At 37.1% G+C, this 20,881-nt stretch overlaps 1 protein-coding gene across 1 annotated transcript in view; it reads right to left on the reverse strand.

Annotated features, from left to right (window-relative positions):
- LOC139964359 (type 1 phosphatidylinositol 4,5-bisphosphate 4-phosphatase-like) overlaps positions 1 to 20,881 on the reverse strand; it is a 29,095-nt gene that overhangs the window by 6,983 nt on the left and 1,231 nt on the right. Inside the window, exons 2-7 of the mRNA XM_071965907.1 lie at positions 18,753 to 18,934; positions 9,640 to 9,746; positions 3,185 to 3,296; positions 2,454 to 2,500; positions 922 to 1,012; positions 281 to 335 (exon numbers count right to left, since the gene is read on the reverse strand). Of these exons, the coding sequence (XP_071822008.1) occupies positions 281 to 335; positions 922 to 1,012; positions 2,454 to 2,500; positions 3,185 to 3,296; positions 9,640 to 9,746; positions 18,753 to 18,934 (594 nt within the window). The remainder of the gene's footprint in view (positions 1 to 280; positions 336 to 921; positions 1,013 to 2,453; positions 2,501 to 3,184; positions 3,297 to 9,639; positions 9,747 to 18,752; positions 18,935 to 20,881) is intronic.

Below are 20,881 nucleotides of genomic sequence, written 5' to 3' on the forward strand. Positions count from 1 at the left end.
TTGAAGGTTACAACAGATTGTTGACCCAACTTGTGTGTGATTGTATACATCATTGCATACGTAACCAACCAAGGTACAAATGTAAAAGATTAATTCGCTAGACTCTACTAATATTTGAAAAACAAAGAGAAGCTAGCACCCATTTCTACTATTTGTTTAAAGACATTTCTGAGCAACAGTTGGCAAGTGACAGATAAACTGGTTTGGGGGCCTGGCACCTGCTTTATTTTCACTCCTGTTGATGACCGTCGAAAAACAAATAAATGAAAGTTTTCCTTACCGACCCAGATGAAGTAGATGCCTCCACTTCCTGCATTGGCAAGAACGGTACCGACCTAAGATGAAGAAGAAACAGATGAACATTAATGTAACTTTCTCACCCACTTACAGAAATATCATCACTGATCTCATGACCATTCGATTGCTCAAGAATAGCAAGTCCCTAAAACCAGCATACCGATCCCCCCACCCCCCACATAACTTCCCACCCTGGTTAGTTAACTAGGACAGTCATGTCTGTCCATATGTCATTTGCCACTCCTACTTAACGCTACTGCAGCCTATCGAAGTTGTTTGTAGTTATTTACATTTCTTTAGTGTTTGACAAGCTGCCTAAAATATTTTAATTTTAAAGTATCATTCTACCTGTGTTTGTCTACACGGGAATGACTATTTACAAGATTCTAATCTGAACGTAGAAAAAGCCAAAGGAAAGAGTCCTTGGCCTACCCAGACCTACACATTTTCCCACCTCCCCCCCACCCATCTATGTACCCATCTATGTACCCCTCTCCCAAGCTTACAAAAGGAAAACTCCAAACAAAGGATCTACAAATATGTAAAATCTTCCCTAGAGAACATTAAGTTTACTTTGATGATAGATATATAGCTACTGATCACGGGAAAATGTTCAAAACTCACTGTGACAGCGACTCCTGCAACCAGGAATAGAAATCCAACGATGGCATAGATAAGGCTCCTATTACGCGAGTAGGATGCTCCGACCGATGAACTAAACAAGTAGAACAAAGAAGATAATGACATAGAAAAGTTAGAGAAGCTGTAACTTTATATCAGGTAGATTATCTAAACAAATCTTCACCTTCAAACTCCTCTGACGACCTTTGGAGCTTTTATCACATTACCGAAGCAAACCACGCAGATAGAGTGCTGCAGCCACTTAATTGAAACCAGTGAATCCATACACAATACACATTGGAACTGAAACTACAATGTACGTAGGAGTGTATGAAACTGTTGGAAGGTTTCTTTTAAACTTACGTATCTCAAATCACTTGCATCAGGTTAGAGGCGCAGGAGTGGTATGAGATCCAAAAAAGTAGTCCGGATAAACCCCCTCCCTACCCCTGCAACTCTCCCCCACCCCAAGACACACACAAGTAGGAAAATAAAATATTATTTATCTAAAGGTGACAATTTGAGATTCTCAATTGGTTGTCTTCCAGTTTTGTGTTTCTTGTAAAATTACTAACGCTGTGTTAATTTCATCCGTTGTTAGGCTCTTCACAACAATCAGGGAAAATAAGTTGTCAGACATTTTGTCTTATCATGGATATCCATCAATTGTGGTAAAAAAAGCATAAAAACAGGATAGCAAGTGGAAACAGGGCGGAAACACTATCGCCTTTATCACCCAATAATTATATATACAAACCAAATACTCTATGCTACTATTCTCTCCTTCCTGTAAGGGAGGGACAGTGTACGCATCGAAGCAAGTCTTATGAGATCTGCACATTTGCACAAGTTCAAGCACAACATATATATACTGCAGTAATCATCATAAATACTTCTAAAGGATTTAGCAAATAGGTAGTTCTAGGGTTGCAAAATCCTTGCAAGTCTTTGGGATATTTGAACAATACAGTGAAAAATATTTACTTATAATTAACAAATCATTCCCAGTGAAGCCTAGAAGGAAATCATCGGAATAGGTTAGGGTGATCAAATTGCAAAACGGCATATTTATTATGCTTAAAAATATGAAAATCATACTGAACACATGCTTGGAGATGAGTACCTATAACTTGGCAACCAAAACTGCCTACTCCCTCTCCCACTTACGGACATCAACCAGAGGTCATTTAAGAAATGGGGGGGGGGGGCATGGTCCTGGGATCACCAAAGGGGACTCCCATTTGGGGGTTCTGGGGGTTCTTCCAGCAAAATATTAATATATTAGATGTGAAATGGTGCCATTCTGATGTGCATGTTTAGGCTATAAATTGAGTCTATGATTAGGCCCACACTCAAGGTTGTGTTAATTTTACTATTTGTGTGGAGGTTCCAAGGGGGATTGTACATTCCACCCCCCCCTGCCCCACCCCTGGATCAGTACCTGCATCAACATGAATGGTTTTTCAAGACCTAGCTTACACACGAAATCTTGAAAAGATGAAATTGAATATGAATGGAAACAAAGAGTCACTTACACTTTCCTGCAATACGGGCAGCGTACCAAGCATGAGGACCTTGGGCACTGAAAGATAAAGGGCATGTAACGCTTGAAACTGACGAACTGTACAAGTAACGAGGTGTACTGTATCAAATACACAGATGATATATATATATTATACAGTTTTCAGTTGGATCTATACATTAATGCAATAGATTATGACAATAGGGCTTCAGGATCAAAGCGCAACACGAAAGATGGCTTCGGCTTAATTCATGACATCAGAACTCTAGAATTCTTGTTTGTTATATATAATATAAATTTAATAGATTTATAATAGAAAGAAAACAGATTTATTATAAGTAGAACACAAGATAGCTAACATTCATGGAGAAATCTGTAATCTACATAAATAACCAAGGGAGTAACTCCCACGTTTCAAACCTTTTTGCAGTCACTACAGAAATTCGACAGTAATATGGAGAACTTTTGGCAAACCGTTAAAACTTAAAACAAATTTATGAGATTTTGTTCCTTTTGACACTAAGGAATGATGCTTGCCTGTCTCCATTCAACATATGCACTCCAATGTACCTAGTCTACTAACTCTATGTAGCTACAGTACAGTGGGTAGAGACTGAACAGCATATATGTTGACTGGATAGAGGTTTGAGGGAAGCAAAGTAAACATATTTATAAACTGTGTTATTCAGACTTGACAACTTATCGTTGAATTGTGAATTCAAGAGAAATACTCAAAGGCCTTACTGTGAATGTCTCGTTGCAATGGCCACAGACAGCCCTGCAGCCTGAAAAGGTAGCGACTACTGTTGTTCCCAATGGAAGATTTGCTGGGGAATTCAGAGTTATGATTCTCTTGCTGCAGAAAAGAAAAAAGAAGAAAAGGAAAATCCATGAGACAGTGAAGAGAAAGGACAGTTCTAATGAGTAAAAGGAAGGTATTGCCATCAAGAAATTCTTTTGAAGCACCCATCTCACATATTCTATATCTTCATTATTCAATCTTTCTCATTTAAAAATGCCGAGTTGTCGACTGGAAATCAATTTAATTCGATATCCAGATTTTCTTCTGGGCCGATAGACAAAGAGAATTTTCAATGTGCACTGTCAGAGATAGTGTACATTTAAACTGTTGACACACCTGGGTAATAAAACAATAAAAACCAAATACAAAACTAGCGTTCACTATAAAACAATGAGGTGTCGACGCCACAGTTGTAAAAAAAAAGTTGGTATAAAAGCAACCGTATGCAGTCATCTTTTTGGGCTTCGGTTATTAATGAATTGCTGACGTTTTTACAATAACAACTAGAAGTTGCTGTTGGCAGCATACAGTATACTGTTAACAATGGTGCAAGTTGTGTATGGAACGGTACTTCATTTCTTAGAGCAAATGGGACGGACGTCAGTTTGTCCGCATTTAATATTAATTAAGTCATTAAGTAATGAATTGCATAAATCATAATTTAAAGTAGAACGATAGTGACAGAAAAAAAATCTCTCATTTTCATATATAATGTAGTTTATATGTAACCAAGCAACATATTTTTTTAATTTTCCAAATAGCACACCGGAAGGTTATAAAAAAGGGAATTAAAACATCGTTTTTTCGCCTCCGTAATTTAGGAATTTTCAAACACTGCAACGACCTTGAACAGCCCTCAGGTCAGTGAATGACGTCACTGTGATGATCTTTTCTGTTGTGAACTGTTCAGTACGGAGCTGTGCGTGCATTTCGTGTCAGCATAACTGTTATTTTCCGGCGTAATGTTCAAGACATAAATAGATAATGAATATCATAGTGTTTCTTTGATTTCTTCACCACGTGTTTACAAGTTTTTTTTTACGAAATCTGCGGCGATTTCGAAACGATTTCCCAATATCTGAAGAAGTAACTCGCAAGCTGACCCAAAGTAACGTAAATCTCAAGATCACGTTTTTGGCGGGTTTTATACAGAGTGATGTATGAATGTGCTCACTTACCAGTCAAACTGGCACAATAACAATAGTGATGATAGTCTCAAACGTAGATTAGTATAACGTCCGAAAGAAAATCCAAAGTTCTAAACAAAGTAGATTCGCTTGTATGCACTAGGCCTACTGTAAAACATAAACGTTCCTTGTTCCGTGCGTCATTAAATCCAACAGAAAGGTTTCATTGAGCTTGAAATACAACCGCATTTGAACTCAATCGAGTTGTTAGTCTAGCTCGAACAATTTTCTCACTACATGCAATGCCTATTGCGTTTATTCACATGCATGCCTCGTGGTTTGGGCTTCAGGAGGAATCGTATTCTAGCCCAACTTCACGTAGGTCCGCAAACGGTACTTTCACACTGTGCAAACATAAGTGACAGTGTGCGCTACCGTAATTAATACTTACACGATGTTTTGTTTCGCTCACACATTTCTTATTCGTATTACATTTAAAGTGGTTTGGAGGGTATGAACACATCTCTGCCCCAGAAAACTCTGCCTAAGCTACGTCCATGCCCCAATTGAAATTTGCACCTGGATTCTCTCCTCACATAGTCATTAGGTTATTCACGTCTGACATGTCTTCCAGTTCCAACACTTACTGTTGCATTTATTGGGATATATATAAATAATGCGGCATAAAAGCATCAATCTTTCAAACTTTAATTACTTTAGTGACCTTGCCAAACGCAAATTTCAATTGGGCCCGAGAATCATCTTCTGTGAAGTGGGCAGAACAAACTTTCACATTCTTGCCATGAGAAACTCCTGGTGCGATGAAGTCTTTCCTGGTTCTCCTCACAAATCGTATCCAGAGTTTCCGATATCTCTCACTACTTTTTCCACTTGGAAAATTGAAAAAAACTTATTGTAGAGTCCACATTCGTTCTGTTGCATCCCCCTACAACGCAATTTCTTGGATTTTGCTAGTGGTTTACATTGTTTGTCGAGTCCAATATAGAGTAGGTTGCAACTAAATTTACACACTAAGTGCACACTGCTGAAGTACACTCACGTTGTTATCATCATAATGACGTCACATGTCACTGTAGATCACGTGATCATCATATCGCTTTTCGCGAAAAGCCCAATTTTTGTTTAAAAAATCAACGAGTTTAGGAATTTTTTTTAAGCCTTTCCCAACATCGGATTGACTTGAATTTTCACATGTGTAAAATGGAAACCAACTAGAATACTCTTGAATAAAATCGTATTTTTTCGTCGATGGTGAAAAATCACTATCGTTCATCTTTAATAAATAGGGGAAGAAATCTCCAAAGCCCCAAGCATCAACTAACATCTTTACATGTTGTATTGTAGAAATTATTAAATTTATGTTCAAGTTTGTCTTTGTTTATCTTATGCACATAAATAGTAAAAAATGTCTTAGAAATGATAAATGATAAAGAAATGATAAATATGTTGTCATTGAACTGATTTTGAGCAGTTCACAAATTTCCAATTTGTCCAACGGGCATTTAATTGCTCCTTTTCAGTACAGTTCTCTCTTGCAATATTAACCACTCCTGGTTTATGTGTTAAGCTCATTTTTCTATCCTTCTTTCAACTGGGGACACCATTCCTCCTCACCCTACCCCAACCCCTGCCTCCGGCAAGGAATTAACCAGAGTAACAAAAGGCGCAGTAGCTCACACCAGATTTATCATTTGAACAAGTGTGTCACAATGGACAAACCTAATTGGCACATAAAGTAGTAACCTCCACTTTGGAAACAATATGTGTCAACAATTAGTTGGAACAAAGTAGTGACATATCATAGCATATGGCACATACCACGTAAGCCTAAGCAAAGGTGGTGTACTAACCATATCACTTTAACTGAGCTCAAGAGAAGGCTGGCAATACACCACATTGTTACAGAAATAAACAATCGTGTCGTGTACAAAAAACATAAACTGTTGTTCACGGAACCACTGATAATTACCAAAGATTATATTGTTTCATCACTTCCCGATCTCTCATGAGCAAAAAAGGAAGTTTAATCCCACAAAAGAAGCTCACAAGATTTCAAATGAAAAGTGAAAGAAACAAAGTCCCTGAATAAAAAATTGAAAAATTGAAAAGACAACATCTGAAACTCATAACCTCACACACAGTATTAACATGTACACGTGAGCTAAAGATCAGGTTCTCTTATTTTAGACACAATCTTAAGCTTTTGTCGACTCAGTCATACACATTGATAGCAAAACTCAACGTCTGTATGTGGTGTTCATTTATGACCAAACACTCCAACACTTGTAGTAACTGATCGGTCCTTAAATCTGCAATTAAAGTCTCAGAAGATTTCTGTCACACATACTGTATACTTAAGTACGTACATGGATACCAGATCTTTGTCTTACAGCAATGGACACTAAAGAACACAGATTGGCTGGCTTTCTTATAAGATTCTGTAGGCAGCAGTACACACTTACTGTACGTTTCAAATGTATCTTACACTGACAATCAAACGACCGAATTTGTTGTTGAAGAGCTGTTATTTTGGGCGATATTTAATATATTTATAACACTTTATGAAAACTTGTGCTAGTCTGTCTCTCGATGCTTGACGTTGCTAATGTACCATGAATAATTAAAACATCAATATATGATGGAATAACTATAGCCATGACAGTGTATTACTTCCAAGTATTGGCTTACATTACAAACCATATAGTGCAGTTAAAACCCTTGAAAGTGATACAAAAAGATATGTAACACCGAGTCTTCCTCTGATATTGGGGATTAAAGGGTTATATACTGTCAGTAGTGTTTGCATCATAAATATTTAATGTTTAAAAAAAAAAGAAGAAAACAAAAAACAGGCAATACCTTTAATAGTGTATTCAGTACTTACAGTAATAACAATGTATATCACATGTACAGTATCTCTCTACTATGCAAACAATAAGAATTGAACTGCAGTAAATTTGTGTTTAAAAAAAACATTATAACATATACAAATGTTTACTTAAGAAGCTTGTAGGATAAAGCTTGCAGAGTGTACAGGATACACCTAGTTGTAATGACATACTGTAACAGACCATTTTTACAGTAGTTGACAAAATTCTGCAAGATTCACATCATTTTGCATCAGCCACACAGTGTACAGTACGGAAGGTAACAATTGCACAGCTTGTGGGTTTTGTCTTGGTTGGCAGAAAGTTTATCCGTAATTTGTGAGTCGATGCTGAACGTACAATGTACGATTAAACTACACATGATTTCAGTACACGTATATACAGTATATATACTGTACTGAATGCAAATTATCTACATGTATGGGAAATATCCCTCCTCACTTAATCTGTGAGCTTTTATATAACAGCACAATACAACAGGACTTTCTGTTGCAAGAAAAACAAACAACACACAAGAAACAAACACTACAGACAGTACAGTCTATTATTATACTGTACAGTAAGTACTGTACAATCAGTGTCATTGCTGAATGGTACAGTGAGCATATCAATGGAACACCATTAATAACGTTTGACTACTGTATGTGTAGCCTACAGTAATAGATTGTCCATGAGTAAGTCTAAATTTAGAACTTGATCATTAACGAACAAAATACGGAAAAGTCTAGAAAAGCATTTTTTTCCCCATCACAAGCTTAAGTGAAACAAAGCTTTCAATCATACGAACCTCTCATAATTGTTTAATTTTTTTTTATGAACGATACATATCATACAATTTTTATGATGTGCGAAACGGCTAAGTTCACGTTTATGATGCTTTTATGAGGCTTAATTATAAAATTCACTTGCGTCACAGTCACATCAAAATTTTATGTATAATTAATACTTTATCGCCGCTTCAGATGAGATGCAATTTTCTGTGAAACACACAATCTCTGTGACTATATCACATACAGTAATAAAACATCTTATTTTGGTTTGTGGGGGTGGGGGATGGAAGGAGAGAAAGAAGTAGGGGGATGGCCGGAGAGGAAGGAGTGGGAAGGGCTCAGACTGATGGTTAAAATATTCACACGATTAAAAGATTGGATAAAGTACCTGCAATGCTGCAATTCAGTTGGTTTTAACAGATAGTTTTCACATCCCAGACCCAGTCTGCATGATTTCCATACATACAGGAACATAAGCCCTGTATTGCTAACTAATCAGTAAATATTATTGGGTTGCACTATAACTGTATCACGTAGAACAACATTTTATTTTGGTTTGGGCCGGGAGGGGATGGGATGGGAGGGGGATGAAGAGAGGGCCTGAGGCTGATGATAAACATTCACACTATTAGATCGAGTAAGCTACCTGCCATGTTGTAATTCAGTAGGTTAAGACAAATAGTTTTTACTTCTTGACCCAGTCTGACCCAATTACACTAATTGCTGCCAACATTTTTGGCCTGTAAATGATAGTATTAATTCATGGAAAGTCTCTCCTGATCAATCTTTGACAACTATAAGACTACTCTAAAGTATGATTGAGTATCAGAGATATTTTACTGGCTAATTTTAAAAACCTATCCAATGTCTGGTAATAAGTTGGGCGATAAGAACCTTCAGTACAGTACTATCACTTTAACCAGTGCAATTAAAACTTTTCAAGTGACGCACATTTCTAATAATAGATCATGTTCCTTTTGGCATTCGTAGTGATGTTTATTTTGACTCACGCAGATATAGACAAATTCCTGGCATGACATTTTCATCATTTTTATACACACAACCTTTGTTTATGATTTCATAAAGCATATATATTCTAGTAAGACAGGCTCACCAGATTATTACAATCAAACTAAATACAAAGAAGAAAAAAAATACAACTTTCATGCCGTTAACCAAGTACTGTACAACAGCAACAAGACAAATGGTACAAACAACAAGACAATATTAATAATAATAATCATAATAAATGAGACCTATATACACAGGTGTAGCGCCAAATCAGTAGACAAAAGTAGCTGCTCAAGGAGCTTTACAGAGAAAGCAGATTAATTTACAAAAGAAAAAGTGAAAAGATGGTCTTAAGTAGACTTTTGAATGTAGAAAGTATATTCATCAAGCCAGAACAACACAAAACAACTCTGAAAGGTACACAAAATGAAAATTAATACATGAACTCACAAGAACGGATTGCAATAGCCCATATGAAAATTTGGTGAACCCCCCCAAAAAAAATATATATAAATGAAAAAATAAAAAATAAACGTTACTGCAATATAGAACTTGAGTGTTCATATAACAATATTCTTACCAGTTTTGCCTCGGACAAGCAATACGTCTGGATGTTGCTTTACATATCAAAAGGCAGTTGCACGGGCACCTGACATACTTCTTGCCAACAGGTGCTTCTTTAATTGGCTGTGGAAGATAAGCAGCAAACGAATTTAATGTAACTTAATACGTTGCAGTCTGTACCGTACTATGTGTAGTTTAATACTGCATTTGGTTTACGATACAGTATTGGTCCTGATTGAGTTGGCCAGACATACCAAAATGTGTAAAATATCTTGAACAAAAATGATAAAAATGGAAGAGTCAACCCAACCAATCATGATAATTTAGGAAAATTGATGTAATAATAACATGGAGCCCTTTGGATCATGAAAAGATTTTGGAATAAAATTCTGATCACAGAGTATTTTCATATTTGTATTGTATGGTCAGTTCAGCTGTATCTATACATATATTGTACAGCAGACATGTACTGTAGTGTGAGTACAATGTCTTCAGTATGAGTACAGCAGTAAGATAACAAGTTCCCCGGGGACTGTACGACTAAAAAGCCACTCACGAGTGTTGGTAAATGATTTTTAAATTGCTGAGGAGTGAGGACATGTATGAATAGCAACCTAGGAGAACGAGTACATAAAATTGTACCCAATTACATTTGAGTATACTCAAATACTGATTTACAGTATGATACAGTACTTTTTATTTACTCATCAATACTGTCCATCCCTTTTTAAACTTACTTGGTAAAAAGTATGGCAAACTGCAGTTGGTGCTGGGACAATAACTATTCAATGTGTCTACTACACTGCATGTTTATGTAAGGTTGTATCCCTGTACCATGGAACTGTACATGTGCAGTATATATCAAAAACAGGGTTCGGTTTCTTCCGGAAGAAACCTATTTCTTCCAGGGACGTGGAAGAAACTGGAAGAAACCTGTTTCTTCCAGGTTTCTTCCAGTTTCTTCCGGAAGAAACTGGAAGAAACCGGAAGAAACTGTGAAAATTGGCATATACGCAGCACAGCCCACATACATGATAAAGACACAAATAGCTTACCACCATCTGACTGAAATGCATGCCATTGAAACCATCAAAATATGATATTTTTGTTTTGATTATAATTTTGGGTTGTTTTTCTACACCAAAAGATGTTTGCTTATAAATCACAATATTGAAGGACTACTTATTATCTCGCGATCCCCCCCATCAACCAGAATTGCATAATTGGCCATACTGTATGAATGATTAACCTGGATTGGCCCATGCACTGAGGATTTAATACAATGAACACCAAGAAAATAGCCGAACAATATCCGTTAGATTTAGGCAACAGTTTAATTTCTGCAACTCCCTAAATTACAACTTGTAATTAACAGGACTTGTCATCCCAACAGCAAAAAGAACAAACATCCACAATTAAAGGGCTGGCCACGAGCCAGCCCTCATTTCACACTACAACTTCCAGTCGAATCTGTACCCCTCATGTCTTGAGTTCAATCTCCACAAAATATGGTCATAGTGGTCAATGTTATAGTAGTAATGAGTGTGCATTGTAGTACGCCTACACTAGTTTCCAGGGAACACTTGCCCCTCCACTCAAAAATTATAAGGACTGGGCTATAATCAGGACAATCCTGGATTCCTGGTCTGCAAAATATAGCTTGCCCATAGTTGTTCCCTGAATTGTCTGGCTGCTAGTAGCCTAGTACTATATTGTGTACAGTATATATGCTGGAAGCAAGTCATGTGCTCCAAACCTAGATATAGACTACCTAGATGACACTATAGTGCTTCTTGTCCATTTATTACATAGTTAGAAATCATTGCAGGTTGTTATGAAACTTTATCAACAGTTTTTCCCCCAAAAATGAGTTTCTTCCGTTTTGTCCGGAAGAAACTGGAAGAAACCTATTTCTTCCGAGTGGAATAAACCGCAGTTTATTCCGCAGTTTTTTCCACCCCCGGAAGAAACCTGCGAACCCTGATCAAAAACAAGGCTAACTGTATATAACAGGGATAGGCCAGTAGGAAGGAAAAAGGCAAGTGCCAGTCACTCTTCTGCCGCAGTTACGGTGAACTTCAACACACGGTACAGTAAGTCGGTTAACAAGTGTCAGTCAATAATTCGGCATGATTCTGTACCTTACCTAAGCCCTGTATTTCTGTTTATATGATCAGCAAGTATATTTGGGCAGACCTACTGTAATGCAACAGCCTATACAATAACTGATGTGCTAACTGCCAGTGAGAACTACAGTAAGACTTTCGCCAGCTCAGATTTTAAAAGCACTGGTATAATGTTTTAGCATGGAGGTAAAAACCTCCATGGTTTTAGCAAGAGGCTGAATATATGAAATTCTAGGCCTGAGGGATTTTGCAAATCTTATTGTGCTTATATAGTAATTACTGTAGTCTTTTTGAACACCTCATACAACACTCATGATCATCTGTCTGTCCCTGTTGGCAACACAAAGGTAGATTACTAATGCACAATGAACCATCAGAAATACTTTGATTATGCGTTATTCATATAATGGCTCAGAAGTGGGTGGTGAAAGGAATAGGCGCTATTGAAAATTCCTTTGTACAGTAATACTGTGCATACAGAAGGTGGGTACACAAGTACAGACTAAACACAGGCTTTGGCTTAGACTGATAAGCAGCATAAATTCCATCAATTGGCATGTTATAATGAAACTAGGTCATTAAGATAACTATATAAACCACACAGAACAGAGCTCTATAGAACAGGATACAATGTACAATACATGTTGCAATATTGTAGATCAATTGTAAACTTCATAATGTCAATTTCTCATTAATCTAAAAGTTATCTACAAGATATAACAGCACTGGCAAAGTGGCAAGGCAGAAATGCTACTACTCTACAGTTTAGTGTATTTATATAGCAAACAGCCACAGCACACGTTCGCAATGTACAGTAGAATTTATTGGAAGTGCCAGTAAACCATTAGTACTTACAGGATCTTCATAACTGTACAAAGGTAATAATTCGAGGTTGACAATTTGTGTAGTGCAGAGTTGCTACAAACTAACGTTTCTTTATAACTCATGTTATATTCAATCCTGTTTCCACCTAGACAGCATTACCTGTTAATTAGCGGGGCAGTGGTGATAAAAGTTACTATAAATAAATTATTCCATATGATTTCAAAATTTGTTGCCCAGGAGAAAACTTGAACTGCGCTGTAGTAGTAAAGCAAATATTACAACATTGAGTCTTTTCATTAGATATATAGACAGATTCTTAATGCAAACACCCTACACTGTTATTGGGATTTACACAATACAGTACATGTACAGAAGCAGCTGTACAACATATATACTGTACTTTTTTCATCCCATTGCCTTTATTTATTACATGTGCACTATACAAGGTCATATGATTCATCACATGGCTATTAGCTGCTGTTTATTGACTTACTGATGATTCTACAATAAGGCAGTGTTCAAAGAAATGGCTGATTACTAATTTAGTACCATAACAAGATCAGTGAATAATGCATACTTTGTTAAAGTTGGACTTGTACAGTAAGTGGAATTGTATCCTTGAATTTTGACAGGACAAACCACTCACCAGTAGGCCTACTACATTAACAAGCCAATATATATATACATATCAACAGCATCAATGTATCAAAATGCTATACATTTCTGGGAGTGTGGCAGAATATAATAATTCTACTATTAAATGCCACCTGATAACATATATAATGATGTAATGCATTAGAACCATTACCCTCGCAATGCAAGATGGTTTGTATCTCTTGTGCAGTATATATTTATTTTTGTATCCGGGTCAAACTAGTGTACGAACCCTGTGCTTTAACTACTGTTAAATGAGAAATATACCCTAGACTTTCTGATTAGAGATTACCCGTTTGCAGTACGCTCTTTTCGACAGAAGCAACACAAATGCCCGAAAACATTTCTTTCAACCTTAAAAATCGATATCATTGTCACCCATGGCATTCGCCATCTTGTTTCAATTCCGACGGTTCCACTTGTTTTCTGATATGAGGGAGCCACATATCGCATTTCAAAACATACATTTTCTATGTGCCGTTGGCGTTTACTAAGGCTATGTAGTAAAAATAAAGAGAACATGGATGCATTTGGACCTGACTGCTATCAAATCGTGAATACACAGTGTAGGAACTGAGACAACGAGACCTAGAGCTTGCTTAACAGACCCCCATCTGTGGCAGACATTGGCAGTTACTTTATGCTAGTATACTGCCAACACTACTGTAGTAACAGTTCAAAGACAGAGGGGCAAGCCTGGTGCTTTTTTGCCTTTTGTACATTCTCTTTTCTCTGGAAACCTTTTCCCATCAGGAATAACATAATATTGTTTTCCCTTCCCTGCTCCTTCTTCTCATCTCCTGTTTACACAACCAAATGCTTGGTACTCCGGCGTTTTGCACCAACTTCCGAACAATCTCTGAGAGCAAGTGTACAATTCATGCAGAAAGGGGAATTGTTTAACGATGCGGCTTGCTGACATCATTTTTGAAGCGCCCTCGTTACATAATTGCCACCAACACAGTACAGGTAGGTGTGAAATAATAATTAGAAAATTCCTGGAAATTTGGGGAAATGGTAGTTTTGACTAGTTATTTCACAGAGGGTGTAAGAATATTAGTCTCCACTGTGAGGTCACTACAAAATCCCAGGGTTTATATCTCCTTTAAGTGTAGGGAAACCATATAGTGACCATGTACATGGTACAATTGATGGTTGTTACACACATGTACAGTATAAACTTAATGTTCATTAAATACTCCTCAGCAAAACAAATATGTTTTCTGGCTGTCATCACATAAGACAAACAACAAAGTTAAATAATATTTATGGTACTATTTATTAAAATTGCTGTACACTATAATGGTTCAATAGGCTGCCTCATTCTGCATGAATTATGAACATCAATAAATCAAACACTGCACTGGTCTACCACCATGCACATAACTATCTCTTTTTCCATACCGAGTCTGATACAGCAATATGTACAGACAGTACTGTAGCAACAACCAAATAACCACTAGAAGGTGCTAATTAATCACGAATAGTTAGCAGCAGTTTTTTGTCTTTATTGTGTTGCCATCTATAGGCTTGATTTGTTGCTGAAACAGTCTACAATATATACAATAGCATCTGCAGTTTCTCTCAGTGGTACACATTCCATGCATGGGTTCAGAACAGTCGGTTGCTCAAGACATACAGATAGGATTACTATGTAGACATAAATCCATGGTATCCTCAGTGTACATCTATATGCATATATATCTGTTGTAGATAAACAGTAAAAAGAAAGTGATACTGATGTGCAACTCAAATGTCAAGAATATTATAAGAGGCGAAAGGTCAAGCCATTTGCTTGAAATAAAAAGTACCTCAGCCCTCAGGATAATAAACTGTTAGTAGGACACCTGTCAGACTTACTGAGAGAGATGATTTAGGCCAGCAGGATTAGGCTTTGTGCTTTGTTAGGTAGCAGAATGGGACTTCCCCCCCCCCCCCCCCCCCCGTTCAATGAATGTTTACTAAATTGTATGCAATGCAGGAAGGCGACTCTTTCAAATTGAACCAAAGGAAAGGTTGTAAAAGTTTAATGCTACCTGCATGTTATTCAACTCAAACATAAATACAGAGATGCTACTAGCATATGAAAAAAAAAAAGAACTGAAATTGGGAGGGGGAGGGAGGGGGCTAGAGCATGACTTACACTGTCCAAAAAGAGATATGCAGGGGCATAAGCACATATTTTACACTGGGGAAATGAGTGTTCAGATGTTAAGTTGTCCAGGACGTGGGTCTAAGGGGAGAGGCACCCTCTGACAGTTTAGAAACATTTTGAATGTTGCATCACGATGGGTGCAATCTTGATTCCACACTATGCATCATACGTACAGTGCACAGCCGAAGGTAATTGTTATATTAATTGTGTACACTAATTAGATCAGTGGTTTTGTGAATTTTTGTAAGCTTGGTATGAGGCTTAATTGCAGTTGTTCTTTGAAGTGATGAGTGGAGATCAATATGACAGAACCATAGGCTATGAATCTAATTGTGTTAAAATGACTGGCTGAAGGAGACCTATGTACTCTGTGATGTATGTGACTTAATTCTTATTTATGCTGGTTTGGTTTACTTGAAAGAAATACAAACAAATTTCTTTATAAAAACAATAAAATGTGGAGAAAAAAATTTACTAGGTAAAATGAAAAAAAAAGAAGAAAGATGTTCAATGAAACGCAGAAAAGTGGCATATCTGGATATATATTTACATCATGAGTATTGGTTTAAGAACTTTCAACAGTAAAGACCTTACAACCAAACAGTAATAAGGAGCAAGGGTAAAATAAATACAAAGTTTGCAAAGAAGGGGACACCACTTCCACTTAAACCCTTGATGGGTCGAGAATTCGACACTGCAACATGTACCCAATCTATTTGTGGCTACTTTTGGCCTTCAGGAGAAAGGAAGATAAACCAAGCTGTGGTTCATTTCTGACAGGGATGGTGCAAAACTGTTTAGGTACTATTCAAACACATAGATAATTTTAGTCACTGTACAGCATACAATGTAAGAACACCAATATACATATTTGCTTGTACTGTACAGTACTTGCACATGATACACTTACTTAGTTGTTCATGTGAGATAACCTTTGTGTCAAATACTGTACAGTCACTGTTGTGTCACATACAGTAGCAAGAAGGGCTTAACATGGGGATCTGTTTCCCCCCTTTCCTTCTTTCTTTTCCGAGTGCACATATAATACTTTAAATCTGTGTGTTTTCCTTTGTTTTTGTGTGTTTTGTATTGTTTTGCCAAAGTGTCCACAAACTGAGCAATGGCGTCATCTCATCCACGATGACTATAATACTCTTCCTGTATCAGTTTATTCTGTTATGGCTTTATTTCCTTAACCTTCATTTCTTGCCAAGTTTAGCTTTTTCTTGATATATGTGTGGGAAAACAATGTCAAGTACTGCACAATGTATTACTGTACAGTATGTATCTTGACATAGCCAGAACTTTAAGACCAGAAAATGATCATGAATCTTGAGGTTCAAGGTCTCACCAAGATATCAATCGTTTATTTTATAGGTTTGTTCTCACATCGACAGAGGATAAGGGGAACACTGTTGCTTCCTACATATTTGACAGTTAGTCGTAAAGTCCCACTGAAAGGGTTGTACTAGACCTAGCCCTATGGATACATACACACAGTAGTCTGCAATTAATCCATGACTTACAGCACATTGTAATATGAATTGCAATGTAGTTTAGGAATTAGGAGAGATATTTAATTACAATTTTGATATCCGACAGGTGACCCTGGTGATCCATCTACATACAGTAGTTTCAACTCTGCCATGGTATAGAAAGTCAGTATGCACATCTAAATTGCAGGATACACAAGTTTGCCCTTTATGGTATGACTAAAACACCAGACAGCCAGTGGCATGCACAGGGTAGGGTTTCTCAACTTCCCCCAGCTGATTTAGGTAGGGGGGCTGAACCTATATGGAAGGGCCAAAGGTGACTGAAGTATTTGATGAAGTTGGTGTGTTTGAGGGGTGGGGTGTGTGTGATTGGTGTCCTCCCACAAAAACAAAATAAACATCCATATATATGTCAAATGCTACATTCTGAGTCATATTTAGACTTTTAATTAGGTCTATAACTAGGTTTAAATGAAAGGTAGTGGTAAAAAATACTCTTGATTTTTTGTATACCACTTGAAAAACAGGGGGACACCCATAGCAGTGATCTAGTTCTTCCCCGGCTGAATATTAAACTCCCCTCACTGAACAATCTTCACCCTCTGACGATGGAAGGTGAGTGGTTTGCCAGTCTCGTCTTGTCTCCTTGATCGACAGTTTCACGATATTGATTAGGCTAGTTTGGCAAACAATCTCTGAGCTAAAACTCATATCGATACATAACGCTGGTATTGACATTCCGCAACACTAGAAATTACCAACACAGCATAGTGAGTGACCATTGTGCCAGATAGCAAATAATTAAGGACTTTTTCTGGTTGTCCCTTGGAAAAACAGGTCTTACAGTTTAATTGTCCAAACAGCAAATTTGGTTGTCCAAAAAAAATGTAGCAAAAATAAGAAAGATTAATGAACAGGTACACTGTATGAGAGATGTGTAGGTTTGGTGAATAGTACCCATGCTTTGGGGCAGTGAAACGTCCCTTCGGGTAGAAAGTAGGCCTGCAGCTATCCTTGTCTAATTTCAGCATCGACAAATTGACAAAGGGCGGTACCTTTTTATTATTTTACCTATTTCAGGGTATACAGTTACAACACAATCTGAATTTGATGTTAAGAACTAGTCATACGGTAGACGATGTTCTTGGTTGTCCGAACAGAAATTCGGTCATCTTGGATGATGGTCTACTGCTTCAAATTTGCCCAGCTCATGTGCAATTTGAGTTCTTAACACCATAAGTTTTAAGTCTTGTCATTTCCTTCTTAAAATTTAGAATGATGTACTTTACTCTTCTACCTGAACATCACTTTAAATTTTGATAAACATGTATGAACATGTGCATATGAACATGTGTGATATGAACATGGGCATATGAACATGTGTGATATGAACATGTGCATACTGTATATGAGCATGTGTGATATGAACATGTTCACATCACACATATGAACATATGAGCATGTGGATATGAACGTGTGTATATGAACATGGGTACAGTATATGAACATGTGCATATTAACATGGGCATATGAACACGTGTGATATAAACATGTTCATATCACACATGTGCATATGAACATTTGATCATGTGCGTATAAACATGTGTATATACATGTGCATATGAACATGGGCATATGAACATGTGTCATATGAACATGTGCATATGAACATGTGTCATATGAACATGTGCAGCATATGAACATGTGCAGCATATGAACATGTGCAGCATATGAACATGTGCAGCATATGAACATGTGTATATCACACCTGTCATATGAACATGGGCATATGAACATGTGTGATATAAACATGTGCACATGAACATGTGCATATGAAAATATATTTAACAAGTTTAGTATGAATGGTACTCACTGTTGCTTCCTGGCACACCGAACATTTGACTACGTGTTGATGAAGTTTTCCCTCCAAATTGATCATGGCCTGGCACACTCGGCAATTTATCATGGGCATTCCACCTGCTGGCATAGCTGAGTATGGTGGAGGCTCTTCACCTGGTAAAATGGGAGGGGGCCCACCCATTGGTGGTGGAAATCCTAGTTCAAAAGAAAATGGACAATCAACACTACACACATTGCAAAATGAAACTTCCGTAAAATCAACCTACTGTACAGTACCAATGCATTGTTCGAGCAGCCAGTTACTGTAAGTTTCTTTCAACAAAACTACTATCATATAGGCTTAGGCTAGCGACGGGAACGGGTACCCAGAGGACCGGCAGAAGAAATTACTACCCAGTCCAACCGGTTACTACCCTGTCCTGAAATTCTTAGAAAAGCACTAATGTTGTGCTCTATTTTCAGTTACATTTTTATTGGAACTAATGGAACCTCTTGGGAGGAAAATGTTAATGTGCATAATTCCATCAGTTACTATTCCCGCCCGAGAAAGTTTTGTTCAACTACGTTCCTTTATCTTTACATTTGTAAACAGCCTGAGCAATCTCTCCCACATTATGTGGTTGCACACTTTCAATGGGCACAACAAAACTTGACCTACTGTATGTATTCTTGGACAAGTCATTTGTAAACCACCTTGTGGAATTTACTGGAACGGTCCCCAGAAACATTGAACAGAACTTTTCCATGTACTCGAATGAAACAAGCAACATGTGATTGGTCCCATAGTTACAAAAAAGACATTACTATTTAACAAATAAGGGTTGATTGACATAGGTTCTACAGACTTTCCAACTAATATATATAAGCAGCCGGGACCGCATGGAAGGCTAGCCTTGGTACACAGCAATGAAAGAACCGTTTGGATAGGCCTAGTGCGATATTACGGTGCCGTATAAATCCTGTCACTTCCTTGTAAAAAAAGTTTTGGTTAGCAAAATATACTGTAAATTATCTCTCATCAATTAATTATAGCAATTTTATGCAAATATGCACCAAAAAATGTTGAAGGAATTCTTCAACCATGTAAACCACAATTTACAAGTATTTCTTTCAATGGGACATAGCACTATAAGGCTTGAAAGGCTGTTGAGCTGCACACTGGCAAGTTAGAAAACATTTTCATCATTCACCAAAGACATCACTAGGCAATAACATCACAACTGTTGATTTGTATAAGCAATTGCAGGATATAAGTACAATAAATATGAGTATGCAGCCTTGCCATATAAATAATTTCTTCGAGGTAATCAAAAAGTTGTTACAGTCTCACAATGAATGTGATTAGAGGGTCGTCTTTAAGGTGTACATTATTATGTATACCCTTAGTATACAGTAGGCCTAGTTGGGTTTTACTGAAGGGTTGAGTGTGTAAATAGTTCCTTTGTAACATTGAGCTGACATAACAATGTACTGTAGTAATCAGAATTGTAAATAATGTAAAAATTGTAATTGTAATAATAATTTAAACAAGTGTGTACCATATGTTATGATACTTTTGAATAAATGAGATGAAAAAAGAAAAAGAAAAAAAAGGGTTGAGTGTGTAATCAGCAACTACCCAGGCCACCAACAGAATTTAGCAAACCAGTATAAAGGAGCAAATATTTTAATATTAAAACCAACCCCCATCATACTCTTTGATCCTTTGAATTATGTTCACTAAACATTGTGGGAAACTGTTTTATAACCTGTACTAAGTGATGTTGAGGTTTAAACATGACTGTCAATTATTTGATGTTTTTATCATAATTTTAGGTTTTCATTTAAATACCTGGAACTGTCCCAGAATTTCATGTACATTACTATCACTGAACATTCCCAAATGCATAAAAAGGTCTAGAATAATTGAAATTTAAAAACAAAATGCCTCTCTGGATTTGACTATCATCCTTGAAACATATGGAACACCAAAGTGACCAAACATTGAGATAATCTCAAACTTCCCCATCCTTTAACACTAATTGTGTTGATACTTCTCCTTGGTGTCAAGAGGGAGCTCAACATCAACATCCCCTATCCCCAGAATAAGGTCACTGTATGATGATCTGCTTTTCAAAGTATGGCTTTATTTCCTATTTGCAT

The sequence above is a fragment of the Apostichopus japonicus genome, chromosome 3 (assembly GCF_037975245.1).
Source record: "Apostichopus japonicus isolate 1M-3 chromosome 3, ASM3797524v1, whole genome shotgun sequence".
NCBI classification, from domain to species: domain Eukaryota; kingdom Metazoa; phylum Echinodermata; class Holothuroidea; order Aspidochirotida; family Stichopodidae; genus Apostichopus; species Apostichopus japonicus.